The 20,754-nt window shown below is 42.5% G+C and overlaps 1 protein-coding gene across 3 annotated transcripts in view; it reads right to left on the minus strand.

Annotated features, from left to right (window-relative positions):
• Positions 1–20,139, minus strand: part of TBXAS1 (thromboxane A synthase 1) — a 228,716-nt gene extending 208,577 nt beyond the window's left edge. The window contains exons 1-2 of one of the 3 annotated variants that reach the window (XM_035128282.2): positions 20,001–20,139; positions 5,969–6,163 (exon numbers count right to left, since the gene is read on the minus strand). In XM_035128282.2, the coding sequence (XP_034984173.1) occupies positions 5,969–6,072 (104 nt within the window). In that variant the 5' untranslated portion in view covers positions 6,073–6,163; positions 20,001–20,139. Of the gene's footprint in view, positions 1–5,968; positions 6,164–19,692; positions 19,978–20,000 lie in introns of those variants that run through there. The other 2 variants (XM_035128284.2, XM_035128286.2) reach the window with 2 other exon arrangements.
• Between the last annotated feature and the right edge of the window lie 615 nt (positions 20,140–20,754).

The raw sequence follows: 20,754 nt of genomic DNA on the forward strand, positions 1-20,754 counted from the left end.
CTATCTTCCTATGCAGGAGGAGGACTATAAACTTCCTTTTTATAAAAAGGAGAGATTGGGGGTAGGGGTCCCTAAGTTCTGTACGCAAACAGCTCAGACATGATAGCACAGCATGCTGCTCATTGTGCAGGGAGGAATGTTATCTATGCAGTGATGCAAAATGTTTTGTTACCTGCATTAGCCCAAGCTAGTAAACTTTGTTTTTTTGTTTTTGCGAGTCCTTGGCACATCAAGGGAGCAGAGTCATTCTACAACAAAGGAACCATTTGTGCTAATCCCCCCAAAAGTATGGAGAGACATCTCACCATTGCCCATCGTTTGTTTTTCAACTGGGAAGCAGCAGCAGGTCAAGTGTCCTGTGTGATGTCTACATTCTGGACTTATTATCTCCAAATAAAGGTTTGGGGGGGGGGGGGCAGAGAAAGAATCAGATAAGAGAATGGAGTCTGATCCTACCTTTGCCATGAATTATTATGCCAGAGTCAGTATGTGGACTTAAAAGAAGAGTGGAAAATGATGAGGGTAGCTATACACCCAAGATGACTGTGAGATAACAACAACTCCAGCCAAGCGCCTAAGTGCCTGTTTCAGAATTCTGAAACGACACCGTTTGAAGTGTGTCCCCCACATTTATATACAGACACCTACCTCTCCATTTCCACATTTCCAACATTCGGGTTTGTTTAGACAAGGCAGTGAAGATCCACTTTGAACAAAGATGTCTGAAAGCTTGACAGCTTCTTCATAATGCCAGGCTTCTGGTACATTAAACTTCTAAAAGATGGTTAAGTTCCTACATTCATTTTATCAACACTTTCACAGACAGCAAAAAGGAAAGCCACAAAAGGAATATGCACATCCATAGCCAGGCATGGAAGACTCGACTCAATATGCAACTGGAGATAAAAAAAAAAATTTATTATAATAATACTTTGCATGATGAACCACAGCATCTGCCATCCAAAGATACTAAGTTTTGCAAACCCCACACTTACTCTCTCTTTAAAGCCTCATTAAAGCCGCAAACCGTCTCACCGGATGTCACCATTATCCCTGTATTCCAGTTGGAAGATGGGTCACCAAACCACCTCCAATTAGCTTACCCTTTGGGGGGGGGGGTAAAAGCGAAATCAGCTCTGGTCTAAATTTGAGAAACGTGGAATCATTTGCTCCTTGATGCATTAGTTGGCTGCTCCACATATCTCTAAAACCACAACAAGGTCAGACAATTTGTCCCTCTCCACAATTCACCAGGCAGGCAGGTTTCTCGAAAAAGACTCAACATGATCTGAATTTAGCAAAAGGGAACCAACGACGAAAAGCATCTGTCCAAGCGCACTGCAGTAGGCACGTGCGCTAGTGCTGGGTATAATAGTAGGGCTAAAGTAGCATGCACCTATTTCATACAGGTATGAAGCTCCAGCATTATGAAGGCATGGAATCATGAGACTAGCAGCTTATCATAGCTAAAAGCAGATCGGAACTGAGAAGCAAAGCAAGGCGCCATGGAGTATGCTTGAGCAAGAGATAAAGTTGGTGACCACAAGGTTTTTTGGTAAGGGCAGTGTGACAAATATCTAAATAAGGAAATGAAGGACAGGAGATGGTGCAAGAGGACAAAATTTGCTGATCGCCTGGAACTGCAAGATAAGGAAGTGGGCGAGATGTTATCGCCCAAGGAGCAGACAAAGATCTTTGGAGCTAATCAGAAAAAGACGCCCCAAGTTGGATGGAGACGGGGAAAGGGGATTAAAGGCTATGGTCAAACAGACAAGTTACAAGTAGAGAAAGACGGGTAAGTTAGTCCCTCCATTCCAGGTCTAACCAAGTGCAGGAAAGAAGCAAGAAGGATCTGGTCTATTGTGTTATAGCTATAACTTAATAAAACTTTTAAATCACTTTAACTTCTCTGATCTATCACTGCTTGGGTTCAGAAGGCGAGGTATGCATCTTCAAGCACTGTTGTAGGATCCCTACTCATACCTCATGAAATAAAATCCTTACGCAACGCCCAGATCAGAGTCAAAACCTCCCAAGCAATTCTGTGGGCAAAAGTACCATTTAAGAAGGGTCTTGCACCCGCCACCTCTGACTCCATAGCTGAAACCATGTGGGATTTCATGACTATAAATCATCATGAGGAATAAGAAGTACTGTAAGCAACAAGCACTTTTAAAGATATTGGGGTTTTCTTTTGCAGTTTTAACCTTGAATAATATCCAAGAACAGATATTAAAACCTTGCTGAGCAACATCAACATCTGGGTGACCTTAATCCTGAAGTGAACCCCTATCTGCGGGGTGTCATATTTCTCTAGTGGCAAAATTAAGTGCAAGCCTGGAGATACATCCCAGAATCCTTTGCAACATCAGAGAGGGTGATGAACCTGTTGCTTTCCATGCTGTGTTGCTGGAGGCCGGTACACTTTGGCTGAGAAGATGCTACAGAACCCTTTACAACATTACAAGAAGTTCAAAAAATGTACCTCTGGAGGAGGACTATAATTATTTATTGAATTACCGTAATTAATAATTATTAATTATCTCACCCTTCCTCCAATGAGCTCAGAGTGGCACACATTGTTCTCACCCAGGCACCAGTTCTAGACTCGTAAGAACCCTGTAAATTAAGCCGAGAGACAAGGTGACTGGCCCAAGGTCAGCCAGTGACTTTGACAGCCAAGCAGAGATTTGCCCTGAATTCCAGCCCTAGTAGCTTGTGCTGGATCCAGGAGTGAACAGGAAGGAGGGACTTAAGGAGTAGTCAAGTGAATAACTTTGGCAGCAGACTGGTAGACGGCCATGAAAGAACCAAGACTGAGACCAGAAGACCTCTGTTAAAGATATGCTAGTTACATAACAGGTTAGTTACCCAGCTTCAGGTTTAGTTATAGAATCATAGATTTCTAGAGTTGTCCAACCTCCTTACTGAAGTCCAACTTATGAAGAGTTGTTTTTGTATATAATTGCTAGAACTCTTGTTTTAATGTTGGGTTATTTAGAGTTTTTTATATTATTGCTGTTTTAATTTGATTTTACTAGCTCTACATGTGAAGGATGGGCTTATAATTTGAGCCAATCCGTCAGCCAAGAGAACACTGCAGCGGTCTAAACAAGAGATGACCAGAGCTTGGACAGAGTTTTTGCAGATGTATATCTACAAACCCAAAGCCCTGACTGGGTTGTAACTTCAGGTGACACCAATCTGTTATGAAGCAAACTAAATGCAAAATAAAGGTGAGGAGATCACCCAGGAATGCAAAGGACCAATTTTTTGTCCTTTCTTAAAACCCAGCATACAAATGTCCTCAGGAACATTTGATTAAATGTGGCAATATTGATACTCAGTCAAATTTTTATTGTTTGTATCCAACGACCATTACGATATCAAAACACCTACACATGATGATGTTCATTGCTTAATTGCCAGAATAATAATTTTAGAATGCCTCAGGTTTTCTCCTGATAGCCACCTGAAGCAGCCATTCCAGCACTTTTGCATTTTCTTTGTGCACTTGCAATAAGCATATAGTCCTTTATTCCATTGGATTATTTTCCCCCTCCCTCTTTTTGACATATGTACAGACCTATTTCGTTCAATCTTTCCTTCATGCAGGTGTATACATATCTTTCTTTGCAACACTCTACGAGCAACAATAGGTGAAGGGCTGCAGCCCAATGGAAGAGCAACTCTTCTGCATGCAGAATGTCCCAGGTTCCATTTCTGGCATTTCCAGGTAGGGCTAAGAAAAGACCTGAAAACTACGGAGAGCCAATGCAAAACTAGAGGTATCTGACTTAGTATAAAGGAGCTTCCTGCATTCTGCTTTGATTTTGGAACCACAAATAATATGTAAGAAGTCCTCAAAACCCATGTTTGCAGCCATGGTGGTGGAGTAACATGGTTAATCCTTTCCTTCATACTATTTCTCCCCTGCCCAGATCAACCTTGCTCCATATACCCTCACCAAAGTCATTTGCTCCACAATGGTTATTCACAGGTACCGATTTGAGTTAGCCACCAACCTAGACAGGGTATTAGACAAATTCACAGAGAATAAGACTATCAATGGTTACTAGACATAAGAAGAGCCCTGATGAATCAGACCAAAAGCCCATCTAGTCCAGCATTCCATTCTCACAGTGGCCAATCAGAAGCCCAGAAGCAAGATATGAATGCAATAGCACTCTTCCATTCATAAACCCTAGCAAACAGTACACAGAAGCATAGTTCCATTGATACTGGAAGTAGTACATAATCATAGCAGCCATTGGCGAAGTCAATTCTGGCCATGTAGAATCTATGTTCATGTCTTGCTTGTGGTCTTCTGGTTGGCCATGGTGGAAAACAAAATGGTGGGAAAGATAGGCCTGCTGCTCTGACCAAGCAGGGTTCTCCTCCTTATGTTCTCATGGTACCTGCATGTTTTTGCCTACAGGATAAATAACAGCAGGGGTGTGTGAGTTTTTAATTTACTACTATGGGCACAATCCAATTTCATATTCAATAAAAACCATGGGAGATTCAGATCACAGATCCTGAATTTGCAACCAGACCTTTGATAAACATTTCCATAGGGTGAACCATCTCATACTAGAATATAATCATTAAAGGAGACTACATTGTGTAGGATAAACGAAGGATTACTGCGTCTGACACAGTGCGCATAGCAGCACCATGATCACACCCATATATAGGGATGGGCAAATCGGTCAATTTCAGTTTCTTGTTTTTCTTAATCTTAAATTCAGTTCTGCACATTTCCACATCAGTTTGAGATTTTATTTTATTTTTAAAGCCCTTCAGAAAATTCACCAGCATTTTAAGGTCCATTTCTCCAAATGTATACAATATATATATATATATATAAGCACATACATACACATTTTTGCAAAGCAATTTTCCCTAAAGTAAAGCATTTCTGTACGCTATATTCATCAATGCATGCATTTTTATGCACACTTTACTCCAGCATATGTGTTTTTATACGTGTTACTTGGCCGGAAAACTGCATTGCTATATTTGGAGAAGGGCAAATTTCAAAGGACTGCTGTGTTTCAGTTCTGATATTATTTCAGAAAGTATGAATTAGGCAATTTCACCTTTAAGTGCAAACTCAAATAAAATTTCTCCCCCATGGCTAAATCTACAGAGAGTCTGCCTTTGTTTCAGCATATTAGTTCCATACAACCTTATGGAAAGTTTGTCCTGGATAACTTTTTACTGCCAAGGGGATTCTAGCCCTGGAACACATCCTTACTTAAGAGCTGATTACCTATAAGAGTCTCATTACAATTTTATCCAGGAACAAAATATAATAAACTTCTATGGAAATTCTTTAGGGGAAGAAAAACCGATCTATATCCTTTAATTAAAAGGTGTTTTAATTACCCAATTTAAACAAATATTTGGAGCTTTGTTCTCTGTTAGCTACAGTGTGTGTTTCCAATACATTTTTTAGAGCTGTCAGCCAGTTGAACATTTAAATCAATCAGCCTTCTTGTTATCAATCTATTAATTGATGTCAATATTACAGCACATCAAGGTATTTAATTACACCAACAGTTTCTCTCAGTGAATAATACATAACACCTTATGGAAATGCTCTTAGTGTAACTTAACTCAACAGATATACAGATGGTGTACAACACCAGGGGATTAAAGAAGGGGAGCCCAGTTAAAATGCAACAGTGAATTTTTAAAACAAGGAATCAATCATTTTTGTCAATTAATTCTTGCAACCATACATTTACTGTAGGAATTGCCATCTTCAAAGAAAGGAAAATTCTGGCTACGGTCTGGCTCAGTTATGCATGTGCTAAGTCCCACCGAAGACTGTTCAAACTCCCAAACAAAACTGGTCTTTGGGACAGCAACTTTAACCCAGAAATCGCTGAATACTGATCTCGCGCTGCCTAAAAATGTATTCATACCGGACTTCCACTGAGCATTTAATGCACCCACTTACCAGCCCAAGAGGATCAAGAGAATTGCCAGAAAGGTCACCGACAGTGCTGTACCATTCGTTTCCACAAAGCCGAAACCAGAGACAGCCATTAGTCCCATTTTCATCTACAGCAGCAGTAGACTGGTAGAGCAGGCAAAAGAAGGGAAGTCTCAGTTTAGGTGATAAGAGCCGTCCAACTCTTATACAGATGATAATCTGCAACAAAAGAGGAACCAAGAACGTCAGTTTGACGCAGTCTAACTCCAAACCAAAAACGCCAACTTTTCCTGTTCTTGCTGCCTAACAGATGCAGAATTGAGAGTTTCCTGCATCAATAGGCCCAAGCGACTCCTTCCCCCACCCCCCACCCCCTTTAATGACTGCAGCATCAATAAATATTTACATAGTTGCTGCCTGAGATATCAGAGCTGGCCCACAGGTTTTGCAGCAAGGGATGAATAAAAGATAAGAACGAGCTCGCCTCTCTTGTGACCTATAGATTTAAAAGCCCGGAGGGCAGTAGGTGAGAAATCGATGGAACTTCTTTATCACTTTTTAATAGAAAATATCCTAGACAATACGAAGATTTTGGGATGGCCCTGCTGATTAATAGGAATGGTGTTCGACAGACAGCTCTGGAAATGTGCTACTCAAAGATTAAGACTCAGTCAGGCAGTGGGAGGGCAAGTTTCCTTCTTCGCAGAACTGCTAATATGTGTTAGTAAGGTTCACCTCTGGAAGCAAAGGGAGAATCAGTCTCCATGGCAATGCAATCCTTAGCATTCGACTGGGAGCCTAGTGAAGATATGAGGGGGCCTTGCATTAAGTCCCATAGACATTTGGTTGGCCACTATGAGAACAGGATGCTAGACTAGGCTGGGCCTGATCCAGCAGGCTCTTCTTATAAATATAAGACTGTTGATCCATCAAAGTCAGTGCTGCCTACTTTGACTGGCAGAAGGCCTCTGCCAACAAGGCCCTCCCCCATGGATGTAGCCAAGGGGGCAGCTGCCCCCCATAGATCAAGTAAAACAATATCAAGTAAAACAATACTTAACTGACCCATCACGTTGGTTCTCCCCCCCAACAAAAGTCCTTCCTAGGGTTGCCAGACTCAGTAGAGGACAGGACTTCTGTGCCTTTAATTGCCCTGCTCTCTTTTGAGTCTGGAAACCTTAAAGAGAAACCAGCAGACCCTTTGTTTAATTTCCAAGCAGTGAGCCACACCTGACCCCCAACTCCATAAAACTTTCCCAAATGTTCTAGTTAGGTCTGCAACTGTGGCCACCTTTGATCTCTATCCCCCCTCAGGCAGGAGGGGATCCAAGTTATCTTACAAGCAGGGTGAAAGTACCTAAACGCCAGCTGAAATTCCCTCTTCATTGCAACAGCTTCCTGATTCCTTTGAAAGACCTACCTGTTCACCTAAACCATTTTCATATATTTTATTACTCAGCTATTGTGAGTGGTGGTTTTTACTGACTTGTTTATGGGTGCTGTACTGGGGATGGTTGTTTCGAGTTTGAGACGTCCTTATTTTTGTAATGTACTGTAAATTTGGGGGTTTGATGGATTTTTGTTCTGATGTTTTCCAGCACTTGACCCTAAAATGATAGATGATAGAGATAGAGATAGAGTGGTGCCTCGCTAGACGAATTTAATTCGTTCCACGGGTCTTTTCTTATAACGAAAATTCGTCTAGCGAATCCTATAGGAATGCATTGATTTTTTTGGATTTTTTTTTGCCCATAGGAACACATTAATTGAATTTCAATGCATTCCTATGGGAAACCATGATTCGCTAGACAATTTTTTCATAAAACGAATTCGCCTAGCGAGGCAACCACTCGAAAAATCCTTTCGTTAAGCGGAAATTTCGTTAAGCAGGGCATTCGTTAAGCGAGGCACCACTGTAGAGAGGTAGAGAGGTAGATAGATGATAGATAGATAGATAGATAGATAGATAGATAGATAGGATAGATATCTTTCTTTCTTTCTATCTATCTATCTAATCTTAAAAATGAAGGGCTGCAGATAAACATTATTTAAACACTATTTAAAATCAATACAAGGGCCAATCTATAAGTGTTGTTCGTTGTCGGAAAGCAACTTAATTTCCATTTTGAAAATAGCAGCTGCATAGATGAGCAGAATCAGGACTGCGGCACATGGGAAGGAGACTTAACCCTTTCCCCTCCGCCGCTACAGTAATGATAAAATTCACGGAGGCTTCCGGTTTTCCTCGCGCCCTGAATCGGAAGCACTTTGTGGGAGCTCCGCAAAGTGGCTGCCTAAGGGGGTCTTTTGGGGCAACGCAGAGGCTTGGCGACCCCTAAAAATCCTGGGGTGAACCAGGACAACACTGCCTGCAGCGCTGGAAAGGGGACCACCGGAGCCTACATCTCTTGCGAGGTGAGACAACGGGGGGACCCAAGGCGCAAGGCGGAGAATGACCTGAGGCAAGCAAAGCTTGTAAATCCGAAGGGGATAAAGTGGGGGGACATCCAATATTTTATCCCAAAGAACAAGGGGAGAGTCCAAAAGAGGATAAGAAATTAAAGGGGACTAAGAGATAAAACACCAAGGGAAACGCTGACGCTAACAGATGCAGCAGTAGCGACAGCAACATCAAGATTTGAAAAGATAATAACTAAAGTTAGAAAGGAAAAAATCTATTTAATGTATGATTATCTACTAGAGTGGGAGACGATAGAGGAACAAACTAAAGTCTCAATGATCAAATGGGCTCAGGATCTTGGACACAATATTGATATAGAACAATGGGAGAGATTGTGGGTTGAAGACCTAAAATTTACAGCATGTTATAACTTGAGAGAACTGTATGAAAATGATATACCGCTGGCACTTAACACCATGCAAGCTGGCTAAAATGAATAGGGGAATAAGCCCGAGGTGTTGGAGGTGCAAAAAAAGAGGAAGGTACATATTTCCACATGTGGTGGTCTTGCCAAAATATAAAAGAATATTGGAATGAAATATATGAGGAGCTAAAGAAAATATTTAAATTGACATTTAAAAAGACACCTGAGATTTTCCTTCTAAATATACTACCATCTGAAATAAGAAAGGAAATAAGATCTTTATTTCTGTATGGAGTGACTGCTGCCAGAATATTGGTGGCAAAAAATTTGAAAAGCGAGACGCTACCTACAATAACGGATTGGCAAGTACAAATGTTAAATTACATACAAATGGCTAAGCTGACTGATTCAATAAAAGATCTATCTATGCAAAAAGTAACAAAAGAGTGGAGTATATACAAAAACTATCTCAAAGTGCATTATCCAAATAATTCTCTACTCGCGGATATCAAATGATGTTTGAAAATATTAGGAATGATTAAAGTGGAGTTGAAGAGGAAAAAAAGGGGGGAGATACTATTAGTAAAAACCTGTGAAATACAAGATATATAAAAATGTATAATAAGAGGGACGGGAAGTATCTGTGTTTAAATGTTAAATGTAATGGTTGTGTTTATTCTTGACGTATTTTTTTCTTTTTCTTTTTGTATTGGTATTTAAATATTATCTATATATAAAAAAAGATAAAATTCACTCCCACCTTCTCCAAACTGCTACCCGTCTTGACAGAAAAGCTTCCCTAAGTGCCAACAGAAGATTATCTCTCAGGGAAAAACAGCAGCTATGGGGAGTGAGAATATGATTTTCCCCCAGGGCTGAGCAACTCTACAGCCTCAATTCTGCTTCCCCCACATTCACAGTGGCATTCAAGTATATATTATGCCACTTTCCACTGCATTTCCCCGTCACTTTGCTTCTGGCAAGAAATCTGACGAGACGAGGGGAGAAGTGGGTTTGTTCTGCAAGAGCACCAAAGCCGCTTTCAGTGTGCCACTTCTATTTGCCTGCTTGCGACTGAATCACACTCCAAAAAAACAGACAGTCTAGAAGCACCCTAAGACATTTTACCCACAGAGGGAGCCCATAGCAGATGACTTTACCAGTTTCTCCCTCCTCTGACAGGGCAATGCTCATGCATGTAGACTTCCGCAGCCATGCACCAAGACAAATTAGTTGCAGTAATACCTGCAACCCATTCCAGATCTGAGGAGAGAGATCTCTAGTCACTGTACGAATTCACCAATAACCTTCTTCCAACATAGCACATTGTTTCCGCAAAATCCTACTAGTTGTCACAGGTTGCTTGAAAGCTGGAACGTAAAACTAGATATCCAGCCTCTGGAACAAGCCCAAGTCTAGTGATGGTGTCTTTTTAAAAAGAATTAAACACACAAAGACAAAGTTTTTTTGCAGTTTGGCCATATTTCTTGAGAATTAGATGTCTGTGTTTTCCTCGAGCAGCTCTGAGAAATGGGCACTCAACATTCCCAGAACTATAAAAGGACAGAATATATAGTTTTTCCCAAGGGAACAGCTTTGATTTAACATTCGAGGCTTCTCTAATATCGGGCATTTTCTACTCTTATTGTAAAAAATAAAATTGCTAACAAAGTTTATTTCAAAGGTGACTTGGCGCTGCTATAACCACATCAGGTTATGTTCCCTGAGCTGTGTAACCAAATGAATGCCACCCCAGCATTCTCTAGAGACTACTAAAAGGGTTAACCAGTTCCCCAGCTCTGCACAGTAGTTCACAGAGACACCCTTACTTTATTGTATTAATAATGCTTCCAGATGCTAGTCAATCTGGATCAATACATGCTCTGCCACTTTACCGCTGTCCAGAAAGCAACTGCATTAAACTCGAACACAGGGAAATTACAGCAGACTATCCCTATCAGCAAGAAGGGAGTTTTCCTTCAGTCTTTACATTCACTGAGCCAGATGGATCAATGGCAGCATCCTATGATCTTGCATAGCAATGTACGGTTGCTAAGAAAGGTGAGCAGGAGCCTTGAGCTCTCAGCAACTGGGCTCCAGACTAAGCAAGCACAGGTCACAGTCTTCTTCACTATGGCGAGATGGAGTGGTTTAGTAGGAATAAGATGGATAGCTCCATTGGTTAGAGCGTGGTGCTGATAATGCCAAGGTTGAGGGTTCAATCCCTGTATGGAGCAGCCCCATATTCCTGCATTGCAGGGGGTTAGACTAGAAGATCCACATGGTCCCTTCCAATTGTATGATTCTATGAAGTATTTCTAAATTTGCTTCTACAGTGGTACCTCACAAGACGAATGCCCTGCAAGACTAATTTTTCGCAAGACGAATGCGCCTTGCGATCTGATGGTGACTCGCAAGACGAATTCGTTTTGCGAAAAATTCGTCTTGCAAATCGCGGTTTCCCATAGGAATGCATTGAAATTTAATTAATGCGTTCCTATGGGGGGGAAAAACAAATTTCAATGCATTCCTATGGGAAATTGCGATTTGCAAGATGAATTTTTTGCAAAATGATTTGACTCGCGGAACGAATTAAATTTGTCTTGCGAGGCACCACTGTATACATATAAATTAGCATGTATTAGCCTCTCTTTTTTTTTACTATGCAGATGTAGTCGTTTTATGATCCAGAACCATTCATGTTAACACTACCTTTGGTATAAATGCTTATATTTTTATGTTTTCTCGGGATCATTTTATTTTGTATTTTAATGTCTGCATAAGAGGTTTTTATATTTTGTAAGCCACTTATAAACCTATTTCAGCATTAAGTTGTATACAAAATAAAATAATAATAATACAAATCTTCATTAAAAATGTAACAGAAGGCTTCAAATGTCTCAGGGTAAAATGTCTATTTTGGGGGGCAGGGTCTTCAAAAACTATGCTATAATCCTTTTTGCATAAGGAGGACAGAACAGACATGTGAATGTGAGTTCTTCTGCAGCCAGTACTTGTTGGGGTGGGGGGGGGAATCACTTAGGTCACTGTTAAAGCATCTTTAAAGTGCATGGCTTCCTGCAAAGAATCCTGGGAACTGTAGCTTTGTGATGATGGGGAAACTACAGATCCCAGGATTCTTTGGGGGAAATCCATGACTGTTAAAAGTAGTATAATAGTGCTTTAAATGTATGGTGTGGAGGTAATCTCAGTGGTGTCGATGTAGGATTTTCTTCCAGTGCCAAAAGAGCCAGGGGTTTTCTAGTTTGGCCCTAAGGCAGCTCAATGCATGCCTTGGAGGAACGGCAGTAAGATACGGATGTGTGGCTGGGGAAACCCAGCCGGATGGGAGAGGTATAAATAATAAAATTATTATTAAGAAATAATCATACATTCACGGGTAGCCATGACTAAAGCCTCATTGGCAGACAGTCGTAAGCGGTCCGTGAAATAGGGGGACCAGACTAGTATACCTTAAATGTTCCCCTGGCACATCCTTCCCAAAGCTTGGGAAGCTTCTGCCCAGCTTAGGGAGGGTGATGTGATGCTCATGCGCACGACATCCTGCGCATGAGCATCGTGCCTCCCTCCCCAATTGCCTTCACAAGCTGGCACCTCTGGCCTTAACTGTTCTCCTATGAAAAATGTCACCACACACCATTGTTGGTCGAGATATTTCTGAGGATGTAAAATCCTCATACTGAGACTGTACTCCCTCATATCCACAAAGAGATCTGTTTGCATGCAAGAAAATAATAAAGTTGTTTACTTACTTCAAGCAAACAAGCTTCCCACCGAACACAGCCATTCAGCACCCACCTTCATGTGCTGGGCTCAAAAGAGTTTGAACAAGGGGACTGAAGGTAAAAAGGAATGGCTGCATCAATGGGCTCCCCTAGATAAGCTCCATAACTCCAATTAAATCTGTTGAAAAAATAGGTGTGCACTGAGATTACACTGCTGGCTGCCGCGTTGTAAAAGCAACACTGGCACCAACTCTCCTCCTTTGCCTCGACATCCATTGGAATAAGCCTGCATGTGAATTGCCCACCCAACCCCCGTACCATATTACAAATCAAGACTAGCACGCCAACACTTAAAGAGGATTGTAAACCTTGGAGAACACAGGTTTATAATGGAGCTAAAACACCAACGCACCTTTAACTATAGCAGCCCTGGGAGAGATGTTGCCATAAACTCCGCCTCACTTTCCTAGCATAAGCATTTACAATACATGAACAACATATATCAGCTTCTCCCCCTCCAACATACAGAGGTCTTAACATTTTCCTTTCCACCAGAGGAATGTAGTCTTATCAGCCTGTTTAAAAGGCGGAAGGAAAGGGCTCAAAGGAGAAAGAGCGGGGCAGAGGGAGAAGTAAGATCTTGTTTTTGTGTTGCTGGAAATAACAATCCTGGCAAACAGACAGCAGTGCGCTAGTGAATGTCAAAACTGTTTGCATTATAATGATCTATTTCTATACAATCAACCGAAAGCCAGAAGTTCTGTGTTGTCTTCTTCCCATGCTACCAGCATGGATCCATGGACAAATGTTTACTTTAAACTATTCATTTTACAGTAAAATGCCCTAAAGTTCAAGGCAGGGTTGCAAAAGCCAACTCTCCAGCATGCACCCCACACTGTCAGTCAAAGTGGATCTTGACAACAAAGGTTTCAACAAGACAAAATGAAAAAGCATGTTTGCAGAGAGAGCGCCCACCAACTTTTTGTTATTCAAAATTGCTGTTTGAAAATGTGTGGTTTTTTTCATCCAACAAAATATAGACCACCTCACTTAATGACACAAAATAGGGAGAAGTTTCTCTTCAGCCAGGCTCCAATGCAGGGCGTTAACTGAGCTGGGCGCTGAGGCACCAGCTTGTGCCACAGATTGCCCGGGGGGGGGCGTTACACACATATGACATCATACATATGACATCATACATGTGACATGGGGACAAGCCGGGGCCTCCCCTGCCAGTACCAGCTACTGTAAATGGTGGTGGTGGTGGGGAATTCCAGGTGCCATTTTGGGGGTGCCTTGAATAAATAAATCAGATTGAGGCTGGGTTGTTTGAGTTCTGTGTGAGGGTTGGGGGGGGGAGGTTTCAAGCCCCTGGCTCCAGGGGTATTTTGGGGAGTGGGCAGGAGAAAGACAAGAGAGAGGGTGCCCAGACCTTCCCCTCTCCACATGTTCCCTCCCTAGAAAAGGAGGAGTTAAACCCTTGCTTCACTGTAGTCACAGCGAAAATCCACCCCCCTACAGCTCAGATTAAAACATTTAACTCCCGCAGGCTGCACAATTAATGTAACAAGTAGTTAGGTCCCATCACTCTAGCTGCTGCACTCTTTATGTTTCAAATATTAAACTGCAATGTAGTTATTCGCTAATAAAACATTTACTGTTTCCACCACACCTCGAGGGGTATGATCAGGGCCACAGAGCTGCCGTAAGTGTATACAATGAGAATCCCCTGCAGTCAACAAAAGAGCGAGTGTGGACAAGCTACGGCTGGTAATCAGGGTTTGTCCCTCATATGTTCCCTTTTAATAAGGGGCAGGGAGGGTGTTCCGTACATGAATACATTACAGTACCCGGTCACCAGGTGCAGAAGATATTACCCAGGGCACTGACTTAAAAGAACAAACCCTGCATTTATTTCACAGCTATACGGTAAATGTCACTGTCCCCAGTTGCATCCAAAAACCATGCAAACTCCACTAAAAAAAAATGCCACTGGGATCAGCATCTGACGCACAGAGCTTAGGGTAGGTTCGCCTTTGTCCATTTAAAGGTGCGGTAGCGAGGACAAAGTGAATCAGCAGGTTTACTGCCACCATAAAACTTGGAGCACCAAGTCTGAACACATCGAGGTATCATGGAAATGGTGACCTTTGAAGACTCAGAAAGCTACACTTTACACACCGTGTCTAGAGTGTAATTCTAACCACCCTAGTTTGGGTCCTATTCTTTAATTTTCTCATATATATTTCTGTCTTGGTACTCTAGGGGAGAGGTTTAACATGCCAGTCTCCCTGAAGTGCTAGTTTTATCACATGCAGGAAATGGATCCAGGAAATGTCACACCCTATTCACTTGCAGTCTGAAATGATAGTGTCCAGAATTCTAACTGCCGGCACAGGGGACCTATGAAGGCCTTCATTGGTGAAGCAGCCTCTAAGCTTTCCTAAAAAAAAAAAGAAGTCAGTCTCTAGCCCTCTTAGAAAGAGAGTTACCGTATGATGCAAATGTGCACACCACTCCAAAAAGCCTGATGAAACCCTGCTCTGGTATATGCAGAATAACTTTAATAAGCAGATTTCCGCATGAAACCACACTGCAGGGGAGCACTATGGCACGGCTCCTTAATCATTATGCAGCGTGCCGGAGTTCTCTTCAGGCACCAAAGGGCACTTTGACTTCACGGCAGTTGCCATTACAGCTGGGTCCGCCACTTACGTGAAAGTTCAGTTCCGGGGGGTCTGCATGCAAAAGCAAAATCATGAAAAGTCAGGAACCCCCTGAGCGTCCCAGAGCCCTCATGCTTCCTTGTCAGATCCTGCGTGCACAGGTAGGTTGTGTATAAATAGGGGGTGGGGGATAAATAAATGGAAAGCAGGGAGCAACAGGTAGCTATTGCTCGCCATTTACTTATTTATTCCCCCACCATCCTAAGATTGCATTTGTGTATGTAAAGTGACTAAGTTGTGGGCTCACTGTATTTAACAGGACTTCTTTCAGCAAAGAAATGGCCTAGCATCCAATGTATGCCTTTTTCTTTTCTGTTCATTCTTTGCACATGGATCAAACTAGCATATGTTTACGTTTGAAAATGCGAATGTGTTTCCCATATTATTTAGCTGTAATTCCTGCCTTGGGGGGGGGGGTGTTGGTTTTATTATTTTTATTTTTATTATGCTACTGCTGCTGCCACCTTAGCACTAATACTTTAGGATATCTGAGGCATTTTAGGCTGGTTTTGCCAACTTCTCACACAAATATTATTTTATGACCCTCTGGCGTTTTAATACCAAAACAATTAAGTTATCAGAGCAGTCAAATCTATTAGACACATTTTTTTAACGTAAACAACACAACAATTCTTTTAAGCATTGCTGCTTTGGTTTCATAGATTGCTTTCCGCCAAACAAGCAAAAGTGGTTTCATAGATTGCTTTCCGCCAAACAAGCAAAAGTAACCATTATTATCGGTTAATATTGTGTTAAATATCGGTTAAAAACGTGTCTCGCTCTCTAACCTTAAGACAAATGCTTGCTATGTTGCTGCAGCTGGTACTTTTCCTCATTTATGTATTAACTCGGCACTTGTGTCCTGTAGGTCAACTGACCAGTGTCAGCCTTACTGCGAAACAGCCTTCCCCAACCTAGCACCTGCCAGGTGTTTAGAACTTCAATTCCCATCAGCCTCAGCCAGCACAGCCATGTTGCTTGAGACTGATGGGATTCCTAGTCCAAAACATGTGGAGGCCATTATGCTAGGAAAAATGCTCTAAAACAGGGTTCCCCATCTGGTTTTGGACTACAGTTCTCATCACCCCCGACCACTGGTCCTGCTAGCTAGGGATGATGGGAGTTGTGGTCAAAAACCAGCTGCAGACCCTCTAAGCTTGGGGAACCCTGCTCTAAAGCAATGTGAATTCAGTGCATCATTGAAGTGAATTTGCTAACAAATGCTCCTGCCAGAAATCCTGAAAAGAGGCTGCCAGTCAAATCTAGGCAATACTGAACTGATAAATGGCTCTGTTGGCTTCCTTTCATTTGTGTGTTTGGTTTGGAAACATACCTGTGACACAAACCCAAATGATCAGCAAGTCTCGGACAGGCCTGTGCAAAATAAAATAAAAATCTTTCCAGTAGCACCTTGTTGTTGTTTAGTCGTTTAGTCGTGTCCGACTCTTCGTGACCCCATGGACCATAGCACGCCAGGCACTCCTGTCTTGCACTGCCTCCCGCAGTTTGGTCAAACTCATGTTCGTAGCTTCGAGAACACTGTCCAACCATCTTGTCCTCTGTCGTCCCCTTCTCCTTGTGCCCTCCATCTTTCCCAGCATCAAGGTCTTTTCCAAGGATTCTTCTCTTCTCATGAGGTGGCCAAAGTATTGGAGCCTCAGCTTCACGATCTGTCCTTCCAGGGAGCACTCAGGGCTGATTTCCTTAAGAATGGATAGGTTTGATCTTCTAGCAGTCCATGGGACTCTCAAGAGTCTCCTCCAGCACCATAATTCAAAAGCATCAATTCTTCGGCGATCAGCCTTCTTTATGGTCCAGCTCTCACTTCCATATATCACTACTGGGAAAACCATAGCTTTAACTATACGGACCTTTGTCGGCAAGGTGATGTCTCTGCTTTTTAAGATGCTGTCTAGGTTTGTCATTGCTTTTCTCCCAAGAAGCAGGCGCCTTTTAATTTCGTGACTGCTGTCACCATCTGCAGTGATCAAGGAGCCCAAGAAAGTAAAATCTCTCACTGCCTCCATTTCTTCCCCTTCTATTTGCCAGGAGGTGATGGGACCAGTGGCCATGATCTTGGTTTTTTTGATGTTGAGCTTCAGACCATATTTTGCGCTCTCCTCTTTCACCCTCATTAAAAGGTTCTTTAATTCCTCCTCACTTTCTGCCATCAAGGTTGTGTCATCTGCATATCTGAGGTTGTTGATATTTCTTCCGGCAATGTTAATTCCGGCTTGGGATTCATCTAGTCCAGCCTTTCGCATGATGAATTCTGCATATAAGTTAAATAAGCAGGGAGACAATATACAACCTTGTCGTACTCCTTTCCCAATTTTGAACCAATCAGTTGTTCCATATCCAGTTCTAACTGTAGCTTCTTGTCCCACATAGAGATTTCTCAGGAGACAGATGAGGTGATCAGGCACTCCCATTTCTTTAAGAACTTGCCATAGTTTGCTGTGGTCGACACAGTCAAAGGCTTGTGCATAGTCAATGAAGCAGAAGTAGACGTTTTTCTGGAACTCTCTAGCTTTCTCCATAATCCAGCGCATGTTTGCTATTTGGTCTCTGGTTCCTCTGCCCTTTCGAAATCCAGCTTGCACTTCTGGGAGTTCTCGATCCACATACTGCCTAAGCCTGCCTTGTAGAATTTTAAGCATAACCTTGCTAGCGTGTGAAATGAGCGCAATTGTGCGGTAGTTGGAGCATTCTTTGGCACTGCCCTTCTTTGGAATTGGGATGTAGACTGATCTTCTCCAATCCTCTGGCCATTGCTGAGTTTTCCAAACTTGCTGGCATATTGGGTGTAGCACCTTAACAGCATCATCTTTTAAGATTTTAAATAGTTCAGCTGGAATATCATCACTTCCACTGGCCTTGTTATTAGCAGTGCTTTCTAAGGCCCATTTGACTTCACTCTCCAAGATGTCTGGCTCAAGGTCAGCAACCACACTACCTGGGATGTACGAGACCTCCATATCTTTCTGGTATAATTCCTCTGTAGCACCTTAGAGACCAACTAAGTTTGTTACTGATATGAGCTTTCGTGTGCATGCACACTTCTTCAGATACCCTGAAACAGAAGTCACCAGACCCTTATATATAGTGCAGACAGCAAATTTTTTTGATCCTGGAGGAAGTGCTTAGGAGTTGAGATCCATGACACGTCATAGTCTACCATCAGCCCATGCAGGTAACAGAGAGCTGCCAAAGCTCAGTATTGTTTACACTGATTGGCCATGGGTCTCCGAGGTTTCAGATAGGGATCTTTCCTAGCTCTGCCTAGAGATGCAAAGCATGACCTAGTCTACAAGTGAACAAAGACTCTTCCATTCCGGCAAGCGGAGGCTGGCCTGGCCACATTTACAGTCTTCCTGGGGGGGGGGGGAACCGCTTTCCCCTGAAAGGCAACATGAGATGCAAGCAGAGGAGGAACTGAAGGCCAGAAGCAGACCTTCTGAACTTCCAGTTTTAGCTTCCCTGAAAGCAGAGCTTTAACCTCATAACCACCAGCTCACCCCTGTGAGCTGCCGTTCTCTTGCTATCGCCCCGGTACGGAAGCCACTGCAGCACCAAAGATGACCTGAGAAAAGTTGAGCGCTGCTTGGCAGGAGCCCACCCTCGTGCCAACACCACTCCTCCAGAAAACAAGATCATTAATTAAAAAAATAGATATTTTTGCCTGACGCAATTTCATAAAAATTGTGCTGTCATCTTGTCTGAGAGACAGCAAATGACCTGAAGTTGCCCTTCTTCCAAGGTTGCATGGATGAGTGAAGACTTGGACCCAGGTATTGAGGTCCTGGTTCAACCCTCAAAGGCTGCCCCTCAAGCTGCTCTTTCAGGCCCACAGCCTCCCCCCAGACCACACCCCTCACAAGCCCAGCTCAAGTATTTTTGCCTGGCTGGAATGTTGCCACAAACTAATAGCGCTTTTTGCTTACCTGGATGCAGGACAGAGAGATATGTGCAAACATGCAGAAACTAGCCTACAATACCAAGACAAAAATTAAAATTTATTACCCTACCTACTTTTGCCTTCGACCCTGCTCCCCACTGGCATGTGCCCCCACCCCACCCTCAGAAGGTGGACTGGAAAAAGATTTATCACTGCTCCTCACTGCCCCCATAATTAACTTGAGAAACCCCCCCTCCCCCAAAAAAACAAACCAGGGTGTGCTTGCACAAGGTCACATTAAACCCCGTGGAACAGAAAAGGGCACAGCACCTTTCTCAGCACCTTTTCCAAATATCTCCCATCATGCTGCTCATATATATATATATATATATATATATATATATATATATATATATATATATAGTATATACAACAACCAGCTAAGAAGGAACACAGGTACCACACACGTGTCGTCAGTTTCCTCATTTGGAAGCCCAGCAAATCAACCGCAAGGGGAGCAAAAGCAATTTTAGAGGCATAACGAAAACTATACCGTGCAACTGCAGCCAGAAGTCAGCTTCATTCATTCTCTCGGGGTCAAAAAGGCTGCAACCGCAAATGAGGTTTCTTGATTCATTTCGAAATTGCGGGGAGAACAGAGATCACTCCCCCAGGTCCTAGGAATGCTGAATCTCTAGAGAACCTCTTCCACGTGTTTACATAAGAAAACAGGCATTCAACCGCCCCGCTCCTTTAAAATATCATTAGCTTTATAAACAATTGAATGAACGCAGGTTCTAAGGCAGCAGCCTCTCTCCCCAATGCATGATTCATTCAACAGAAACGCTAAAAGCTCCTTACCTTTACAGTTGAAACATGTTTTGCCCACAAGTTTCTTCTGGCTGGCTGTCTCTCAAGTAGGAAATGCATTAGTTGCATGCTTTGAAGGCGGGGCGAAGGCTATGAGCTGGTATTTATTTTGGGGGGGGGGGTGGACTTCCCCAGATGAGGTACAGGTGTTTCGAAATCCAAACTTGAAGAAGCCAGGAGCAAGGAAACGCTGGAACTACTATTCCCAGCATTCTGTTCTTCCGCCACCACAGGGCACAATGGATTGTGGGAGCTGCAGTTCTAATATTTTCTACGCTGTGCCTAGGACTTTTGCTAGGCGGGTGGGTGGGGAGAAATGTAAATGCAAAAATCCATCCTTGCATGAATAAGGGAGATTGTCGGTCTGTTTCACGTGTTCTTTTACAGTAAGAAAAGATATCTCCATTGTTTTGGCATTTTATAAAGACTTGCGTATCTTTGCTATACAGTACTCGGCTTTGGTGATGGTGCAATTCACTTTCAGGACCTTTCTACATTTAAAAAATATATATATATTCATTTTTAATTTGTGTTTTATTGTTATGAAACTAACTTTAACTATTTTAGTTTACCCATTTATATCATTTCCTTCCTCAGCTCAAGGCGGCTGAGGTGGTTCTTCTCTTCCCTTATTTAACCCTCACAACAACCCTGTGATGTAGGCCAGGTTGAGAAACAGTGGATGGCCCACAGTCACCCAGTGAGCTAATATAAGAATAAAAATAAGTTGTGAGCAGATCCTCAC

Source organism: Zootoca vivipara, chromosome 10 (genome assembly GCF_963506605.1).
Source record: "Zootoca vivipara chromosome 10, rZooViv1.1, whole genome shotgun sequence".
NCBI classification, from domain to species: domain Eukaryota; kingdom Metazoa; phylum Chordata; class Lepidosauria; order Squamata; family Lacertidae; genus Zootoca; species Zootoca vivipara.